This window comes from Antennarius striatus, chromosome 8 (genome assembly GCF_040054535.1).
Source record: "Antennarius striatus isolate MH-2024 chromosome 8, ASM4005453v1, whole genome shotgun sequence".
In the NCBI taxonomy this organism is placed as follows: Eukaryota; Metazoa; Chordata; class Actinopteri; order Lophiiformes; family Antennariidae; genus Antennarius; species Antennarius striatus.
Window position 1 is genome coordinate 1,105,001 of NC_090783.1, and position 10,000 is coordinate 1,115,000.

At 47.3% G+C, this 10,000-nt stretch overlaps 1 protein-coding gene across 1 annotated transcript in view; it reads left to right on the forward strand.

The window, feature by feature from the left end:
• ncf4 (neutrophil cytosolic factor 4) overlaps positions 1–1,500 on the forward strand; it is a 12,560-nt gene extending 11,060 nt beyond the window's left edge. The window contains exon 10 of the mRNA XM_068320919.1: positions 94–1,500. Within this exon, the coding sequence (XP_068177020.1) occupies positions 94–301 (208 nt within the window). The 3' untranslated portion in view covers positions 302–1,500. The remainder of the gene's footprint in view (positions 1–93) is intronic.
• The last annotated feature ends 8,500 nt before the right edge of the window (positions 1,501–10,000 follow it).

Here is a 10,000-nt window from a genome sequence, read left to right on the forward strand (position 1 = left end):
ATTGATCCGTTCTTCTCCTGCTGTGACGTAATAATTAAAACAAAGTGAACTATTGGGTTCTAAATGTTTCCGTCGGCTCCGTTTCCGTTTCAGGGACGTCTTCAAGCTGGACGACGTCGCCCTGAACTACCGCGACCCGGACGGCGACCTCATCCGGGTCCTGGACAACGAGGACGTCCAGCTGATGATCCAGGAGAGCCGAGGTCAACAGGTCAACGTCAGCAGACCCGTCAACCAGTTTCCATGGCAACTCGTTGTGACCCTGGCCTCCGACTTTTCTGTTTACAACACCGAGGCCTGACGGACGGGAAGAGGCGTTTGAGCGTTCCCGCATCCGTTCGTCGGTTCGCATATTTCATCACCAAGCTAATTTAATCGCATTTCATTTTTTACATTTTGAGCTTTATTCCTGCTGGAAGCTGAGCAGTAAACGCAGTGTCCGCCTGAGAGCCTGAGCTCAGGGCATAAAAAACCCACTGCGTTGATTTTAGTTTAATGTCGGTACAATAAAGCTGAACGCCGCGGGATTAGCGAAGTAACGGGACGCGGCGTGTGGAATGAGAAAGCGCTAACGGTTAGCGTATTAATGTTTCTGCCCTCGTTCTCATTTCATCCACACGTTTTTATTCCCTTCACGCTCGCCTGCAGGAAACCCAGACACGCTTGTTCCTCATCGCTAATGCAAAGTTATTCCCTTCATATTCCTTCTTAACAACCCCCCCCAGCGGCGGCGGCGTTGTGTTCGCAGCTCGTCGGATCAGACGCCACTGGTGCGCGGCGTGTCGATCACGCGCTCGCTCTCCGCCGGGGGGTCCCACGACTGCTGCTGGTGTAAATGGGGTTTCTCCAGGTGTTGTTGAAGCACCGCTACGCTAACACACACACACCGCTACGCTAACACACAACGTGTTGATTGGACGAGAAACAATGCAAACGACGCCTCCTTCATCCCTGAAGGGGACTTGAGATCTCGCCGTTCCCGGTGATCATAGGGCGTGGCGGCGGCGGCGGCGGCGGCGGCGGCGGACCGGAGAGTCAAACCGCCTCAAATCGATTTACTTAATTTAAGCTTAATTTTCTGTTTATTTGGTTGATTAATCAGATTTTAAAGCTTCAAAAGAGAGCTCCAGCTGGTTTTTCAGAGTCGCCGTGGCGATGAAGCTTCATCCAGCATCACGTTTGAACCGGTTGGTCTAGTCGGCGTCCCGTTGGCGTCCGTCAATCGTTTGTTTTCCATAAATAACCGACATCCGTCTTCTCCACGTCCAATCAGACTCTAATGAATGAGATTACAGCCAAACACATGCTAGCCTGCTAACTAGCCACATGAATTAGCAAAAATGTGGGGGAGGGGGGCAGGGAAATTTCATTTTTGGACCAGTGAGACGAGACGAAAACTCAGCCGATCAGCTGGAACGTCCGTCCAGGTCCAACATTCAGGTCGTTCGGTGAAATAAAGTTGAATTCCAACACCTCCTTCCTGCTGTGGAGAAATACCCACCCTGTGTGGATTTTTGTGTTTTATCGTGTTTTGTGACAAATTTTCACCCGATGACTCGAGCACTTGAAGGGTCCACCTGCAAACCTCCTGATCAGGACCAAAAACTCTTGAATCTGACCAACCCACAAGTCCAACAATCAAACCCTCAAAGCCCCGCCCTCTGGAGGTCCTCCTCAGATGAACCAATCAAACCTGGTCTCCATGACCTTCCTTTTACCTCCAAAGCTGTTTAAATCAATCCCTCGGACTTTAAGAAAGTCTCTCGAAGACGTTTCTCCTCTCATCCAAGAGGCCTCTCCAGTTCCGACGGTGGCTGCTCTGGTCCCAGCGCTCTGTCTTACAGGGTCAACCGTGGAAAACACCACCTGCGTGACTGAGAACCTACATGGACAAAGAAGGTGTGTGCTTTTGTTTGCTGGTTTGTTTCTGTGCAGGATTAACGTCTATCGGGGCTTGGGGTCAAAGGTTAAGAAACCAGCGACGTCTGGTGTTCGCTAGTCTCAGAAACCTGAACGTGGACCTTTTTGGGGCGGGGCGGGGCGGAAAGATCTTGATACGACTTAATGAAATGTTCTTGTGTTCGTTGATGCAGAACAGCTGCATGAGCATGTGACGTGCTGCCACCTGCTGGACGGCGTCAGGTACTGCAGCTGATGCTGGAAATCACTGCGGGAACGTTTTGTGGGTTTGTCGGGTCACAGTTTGCGTGAGTGTGAGTTGGTGAGGAAGACGATGATGAAGGTGGTCTGGTGAAGTGAGGAAAAAGTCTGAAGAAGCCAACAACGGAATAAAAGTCCTGAAAAATAATGTAATAACTTTAGGCTAAAAACGTAATAGTACGGGGTTACAGTTAGAGATCGTAATAAATTATTGTATTATTACCCCAAAAGTTATTACTTTATCGACTGTTATTACGTTATTGACTGTTATTACTTCTTTTTTTTTTTAACAAGGTCTGTTAAATCGCGTCTGTATTCTTTGGCCCCCGTCTCTGACGACATTGGTGGGGGTCACCCCCCCCCCATCTCATTTCCATGTTCTGAACCTGCCCCTGAATATTAAACTCATAAATCCTGCATTAAATCGTCATTGCGGCGTCATTTAGTCCAGGCTTTACTTCTTGCTTCTCACCACAAGGGGGCGCTGTTGATCTGTGCACTCAGACGTCTGTCTGCTGCAGAGTCTCGGGACGTTATCATCATCATCCTCATCACCACCATCATCATCATCATCATCACTGAGTGAATCGAAGCCCTCGTCGCTTCCTGCGGCGTCACGGCGACACTGACGTCTCCATGGCGATGGTGGGATTGATCCGATTGTGAAGCTGCGTCATTTTATAGTCTCTTTGACATTAGTGTGGAAGGGCTTCCTCTTCCTCCTCTTCCTCCTCCTCTTCTTTAATGGATGCTGTCGTCTTCATTTAGACCAGACGCCCGCCGCCGTCAGGAACACGGCCGTGAAATGAATGAGAGGGGTAGAAAGGAGCCGCTGGGGCTGCTGGGAGATTTACACCAACAATCTGGTTTCCTGGATTACGGTAATCCCAGCAGATCGTCCTTTTTGTACGTCAGTGACGGGTCGGGACAGAATTGTTTAAATATCGAAGGTTCAAGTTCAGGGATTGTAATCAGGAGAAACAGAATCTGTCCAGTCCTCTGGTCCAATCAGGGGCCAGCAGACCCTGATCACGTGACTGACTCCTCTGTCTCATCTGGATGTAGCTGATAGCGAGGTTTAGGGTTTATGGAGCTATCAACATCTACCTGACCCAAACCCTAACCCGAAACCTAACCCTAACCCTAATCCAAGCCTAAACTGTAAACCTAACCCAAACACTAAACCAAACCCTAACCTTAGCCCTAACCCCAATCCTAACCCGAAACCTAACCCGAACCCAAAACCCAAACACTGATTCAAACCTAACTCCCAACCTAACCCTAACCCTAACCCCTCACCCAAACCTTAATCCAACTCTGTCCCTAAACCTAACCGTAATCCCAAACCCAACCCTAACCCTAACCTCGGACCCCTGAATCTAACCTTAAACAAACCCTAAACCTAAACCCAACCCCAAACCTAACTCCAAACACTAACCAATGTGTGTGTGTGTGTGTGTGTGTGTGTTAGATCGTTTATGTTCCTCGTCTTCATCAGAGACACAACAGAGACAGATTTAGATCGACCGGCGGTCAGAAGCGTCTCTGGACACACGTGTGGAGGACATCCCGTAAACACTGTCACACACACACACACACACACACACACACACACACACACACACACACAGGATCCGTCGTGTAAACTGTGTGTCCAGTCGGCTGCCAAACAGGAACACAAACACACACACCTCAAACACAAACACACACACTACCGCCGTCATCATCACGCACCATCAGCGTGAATAAACACACTCATCGCTTTGTGGACCAGCAGCTTTTGCTCCTTTTGAACCAGTAGTGACCATATTTGGTTTAGTGGGCGGAGCTGGAGAAGAGACGCCCTACCTTTATTAGATTGGACTGTAAAGCCGTGCTGGTGACCAATCAGAAGCTGGCCACACCCTGTTTTTTGTCTATTTTGACTATATTTGGGGCCATATCTTAGAAAGATTAGTTGTTGACCCTGTCTTTTTTGTAGTGCTCCCCCTGCTGGTCGACTGAAGAACTGCTGCTCTAAAACCGTAACTATTTTAACATAAATAATCTGTATTGTGGAGTTCCCGCCGTGGACGTGATCGTGGGCCGGCCTGTTTCCTGTCGGCTGAAACAATGAACCATTGTCTGAAACAGAAAGCTCAACAATCAGAAACTGAAGTTTGTGACTTATCCGCGCTTCATTGTCGCGATCTGTTTCATCCCGGAGCGAAACGCGTCCCAACGCCTCGCCATCCGTCATCCTTATCGGGTTTGTGTTCTCTGTCGGTCCTCGTTGTCTCCTCGTCCGAACGGGACGCTTTGTGTCTCGTTATTGTGTGTGTGTGTGTGTGTGTGTGTGTGTGTGTGTGTGTGTGTCGTGTTTCTGCAGACTGGTTGTAAATCCCATTATCTCCCCAGCGTTTCCTCCCCGGTGCCTCCGTCTGCTGCGCCGCTGTCTCAAACAAAGGGGACCAATGAAAGCCTTTGTACTTCAATGACTTCACATCTGATGTGAGGGCGGAAGCCGTTTCATGACGGTCCAAACTGTAATTAGGGTTTTACTCGTACAATAAGCCGCTGCCCTTGATGGGATAAACTACAGAAGAGCCCCGCCCCCTCGATGGGCGGCGGCCTCTCCTCTGTGTCGGCTTTTATCGGGTTATGATGGAGGCCTTCAGGACGTCGTTTGTCACAACAAAGAAAAATGAGCAGCAATCATTTTAGACGAAGAGGAAAACTTTTCTCTAGACATGTTTTCTTTAAAACTTGCCACGCCCATTGCCCCGCCCATTGCCCCGCCCCTCCAGGAAATCAATTAAAGACATTTATGAAGTTAGGAAATAGGTAGGTAGGTAGGTAGGTACTATATTAATGCTGGAGGAGATTGCTAAGATATTCCAGAAGAATTGTCGTGTTCTGTGTGTGTGTGTGTGTGTGTGTGTAGCAGTGAATAGACTCGTCTGTGAGCTGATTAATTGGCTCCGGAGCCTCCAGGCCAGGTGGGGGGGAACTATTATGGGATGGACAGATAATGGAGCGATAATGCCCCCCATGCATCACGCTGTCAGACCGGTTCAAACCGGATCAGAGTCGTTATTTCTGCCGCTGCCCCGGTTCTTCTGGACCGGGTCCAGAGCGTCGGTCGACCGACCGGTTCCTCCAATCAGGACAGAATTAGATTCTGTGAAGAACGACTTCATTAAAACATGAATAATTAACGGAACGACGTCGGAGAGTTTGTCGCGTTCCCTCGAGTCCAGAAAAACCTCCAGCGGCACGAGTTCAGGTGAGGTCAGGTGAGTTCAGGTGAGTTCAGGTGAGTTCAGGTGAGGTCAGGTGAGTTCAGGTGAGGCGACCCTGGAGGTCCATCAGGTAGCTCCGCCCTGATGACATCACTACATGTACCACTAGCATCACGTTCTGATGTCATGGAATCATGTTCTGACCCACAATGCATTGGGTTTGGACCCAACGACACCTCTGTGGATCAAAGGCTCCTCCCACAAGGGTGTGTGTGTGTGTGTGTGTGTGTGTGTGTGTGTCTGTGTGTGTGTGTGTGTGTGTGTGTGTGTGTGTGTGTGTGTGTCTGTGTGTGTGTGTGTGTGTGTGTGTGTGTGTGTGTGTGTCTGTGTGTGTGTGTGTGTGTCTGTGTGTGTGTGTGTGTGTGTCTGTGTGTGTGTCTGTGTGTGTGTGTGTGTGAGCTCATTGTTCTGTCCCGTTACTTCTGTCACTGCGTCATTGGGGTAAGGAATCGCTGGAATTTGAAGCACGCAGTTTGTACTTCCTGTGTTTTTCTCACGTTGCCAAGGTAACACTTCCTGTCTAGGCCGTTGGAAAACACTACCCACAATGCAAAGCAGGCACACGAACACATCTCCGCTCTGCTGTGAAACGCCGATCGTACGCAGGTGTCATCTTGTTTCCCGTGTCGCATTCTCTCTCTCCATCTCCGTTTTTAGTCGCGATGCCTGGTGCATTCTGGGTAAAATCTGTCTATTACAGTCACACCAGGGATCTGACCCCAGCAGGGTCACGATTGGACACTGACCCCCCCCCCCCGTCCTGCTGTCAGTGTGTTTGAGTCTCTCTGGTTCTGACAGTCTGTAACAGTACGGACACACACACACACACACACACACACACACACACACACACACACACACACACACACACACACACACACACACACACACACACACACACACACACACACACACACATTCTTCCAGTCTTAGTCACTTCTTCACAGAAAATGTCTTTGTGGACGTCCGGAGAAGCGGACAGCTGGTCCGGTGCTGTCTGTTCCTGGGCTGGTACTGCTGCTGGGGGGGGGGGGGCGTGATGGTGATGGTGGTGGGGCAATAAGACAGGGCATTGGGTGTCTGTCCTCGGCTGATGGTGACGTGGGGCAGCAGATCTAAAGCGACTGAAAGAAAGAAAGAAAGAAAGAAAGAAAGAAAGAAAGAAGTGTTCCAGTGTAAAACGTCTGACGTCCAGCTGCAGGTTTTTTACTTCCTGTTTCTCTTCAGGAACAGGAAGTAAGATGTCATTGTAGGTGGAGCAGCTTCCTATCGGCAGGTGGAACCAGAAAGGGAAACTCAAAGAGAGTCTTTAGCTGCCTGTTTTCTGCAGCTCTGACCTTTGACCTTTGACCATTCAGAAGGTCAAACTTTCTTCTGCTCGACATCGAAGGCCAACGGGAGCTGAAGCGACGCGCTGGAGCCCGTTTGAGCGTTAGCGCGTCAGAGTTTCCGCCGCGCCGACCTCACGCCGATGAGATGCAGCCGCACGGGCGGACGCTCGCATTAGCATGCATGCTAACGCGATTTAAACGTGAGTGCAAAGAAACAAACACAGAACAGATGAGATGGAGGGGGAGGAAAAAAAAAATTTTTGCACAGATTTTTGCACATTTGTCCTCTTTTGCATTGTTTAAACAACCGTAATGTAAAATGTGTTGTGTAGCATTCATTAGCGTTAGCATTCATTAGAACTGTTTAGCCTCAGGAGTCAAAGCCAATGGCGTCCGCATACTTGTGGCCACTTTTACCTGGTAATGTTGTTTATGAATGTTCAGTAAAAATTTCCTGTATCTGTGAACGTAAATGTGTGTTTTTTTTGACAAAATTTGAATATTTAATCAATGGGTTCATCTCAAATAAATTTTTTTGATTTTGTTTCTGATTTTTTTTAGTTCGTTTTGATTTTTTTTTTTTTTTTACTAATATTTCTCACATTTCAATTGTTAAAAAATGCATTTCTATAGAAAGAAAATGAATCAAATGAATCATGAGGATCTGAATTGAGGTTATTTTCAGTCATTCAGTCATAACATTTTTTTATATATGTGTGTGTGTGTGTGTGTGTGTGTGTGTGTGTGTGTGTGTGTGTGTGTGTGTGTGTGTGTGTGTGTGTGTGTGTTGCGACACAGTGCCGCCTTACACCACATCCCATCAGAAACCAGAGACACACATATTTCTGGCTGGTTCCTCTTTCGGCGCCGCTTCCTCTCGTCGTTTCGTGTGAAGACGCGACGGCGGACGGCGAGATTCTGCCGGCCGGATGAAGAAAGAGGGAATAAAAAGAGGAGTAAAAAAATGGATCTCAGCATTTTTCTCCTAACAAAGGGGTCCGGAGGAGAAACGGACAAACCCTCGCTTCTCGTTTCACTTCTGTAAACGTGGTGAAATGGAAATGAACCCATGTGTGGTTACCGTAACCAAGAGCCCCCGGACAAACAAGACCGACTTCTAGGAGTCCTGGGCTCTGCCCGTCGGACCAGTCGGGTTAATGAACAACTGGGTTAGGGGTCCTAGAGCAAATAAACTCCCTTCAAGTATTTTGAGGCCATGTAGGGTCAAAACCGTGACCGGGCCCGGAGGACAGAATGCTAATTTCCCCTTTGAACATCAGGACCCAGAGGAAGCCGCCGCCGCCAGCCCAACGGCAGCCGACCGTGTCCGATCGTCAGATCGTCAAGTCTTCCTCCCATCGATTTTCTTTCTCTCTCACACACACACACACACACACACACACATGGTTCAGTAATCCTGACTTCAGATAATAACAGGAAGCTGAACAGGAAGTACCCAACATTATGCGTGCGCCGCGGGAATGGTAGCCAAAGCGGAGCGAGAGCAGAGTTTGTGTGTTGTTCTTGAACTTTGGGAGGGAGTGGTTTTGTTTGTCCAGGTGACGTCGTTTGTGTTGCCGTCTTGAGTGGTTGTGGTTTTTATTTTACGACTAGGGACGTCTGATTTTTACTACTTTGCCAACAGAAAATGCTAGCTTGAAGCAAGAGTGCGAAAAGATCGCAAACCTCCACCTGAGACCGGAACATGTGGAGGGTTTTTAGAGGCGAAATTTGAAAACTTAGCTAAATATGCTAATTTTTCTGTAATTCTGCTAACAAAAAAATTAAACTGACAAACAAACCAAAGTGATTACATCACTTCCTGTGCAGAAAAAATAAATTGCAAGCTAGCAGCTGTGGAGTCTCTTGGGGTTTGTGGGGCAAACGTGTGAAAGTGCGATTAGAATAAAGTTCATGAGGTCATGTGTTCTGTGGCTGAGGGCGGATGGAAGATGAGGCGTAGGTGGTTGGTGAAGCTGCATCAGGAAATAACCTCCAGGCCAAAACCGCTAGCCTCGCTCGGGCGAACACGCTCACCGCATGACGACACCATCGCGGTGGCGTTGTGGTGGCGTCTGAATGTGTGACTGTTCCCTCCAGAAACCCAAATAACAAAGAAACACAGCGAAGGAGATTCACTTCCCCTTTTGATGGGATCATAATATTAACAACGCTGAGACGGACTGAGAAAAAACCTCCAGGAAAAAAAGTTGTTTATTCGACGTCCAATGAATGAAGGAAATCTGGACCCATGTGACTTTTATTAAAAAGAAATCCTTTAAAACTCAATTAAAGAGACTCAATTAAATTGAGTTTCTTTAAAACTCATTTTACCTGAGTCCGAGTCCGACAGGCAGATCGCGTCGGACTTCTAGAAGACGGTCTCGTTTGTCCGGGGGCTTTTTTCCGTCTCTTTCAAATTATACTTAATCCCTCGCATATTTATGCTTCAAGATGCACGGCTTCACTACATCGGGGATTTTTAGTAGGTAGTCACGTGATACCATACACGCATGCTTATTGGATGATAGCATCCGAATACACTTCAATGTATTAAAAAACACTTTTCTCTTATACAAAAGTGCTTTAAACAGTCTATAAGAGTGTAGGAAAATTCTATTTACAAAATTAATTGGTTCTGGAAGAAGTTTTGTGAGTAGAAAATTACGTAGTAGAGACGCGTTTCCCATGCAAATGCTGTAATCCGTTCCAAGCCCCCCAAAAATTCCAATATAAATGTTTTATAAAGCATAAAAATGCATCAAAACATGTAACAAATACATGTTAGGATTAGATTATTACACAATAAATGAGAGTTGTCCATAATGTAAAAAACAAAGAATAATAATGATGGTCAATTACCTTTAACTGCTGTCCTCATTGTTTTTTGCCCTCTTTGGTTCATGCCCTCTTGCCCCCCCATGAACAACAGAGTGAATTCCAGTCCTCCTTCTGAACTTCTCCAACCACCCACGCGACGCCTTAAACTCCTTAAACGTCCTTGTGTTTTAATAACGTGGTGATTGTAGATGCATTACGGCCATATTCTTTGGTGAGATCAACCAAACGCATCCCTTTTTCAGGCTTTTCTATCATCTCTTGATTTGTTTGTACGGACAAAAAAACTCTTTTCTTCGTCTTTTCTTTTCCTCTTTTCTCCGTCACTTTCTTGGGGTCCATAGTGAATACTCTAAAAGTTAATATATTTATGTTAAACTATCAGAACAC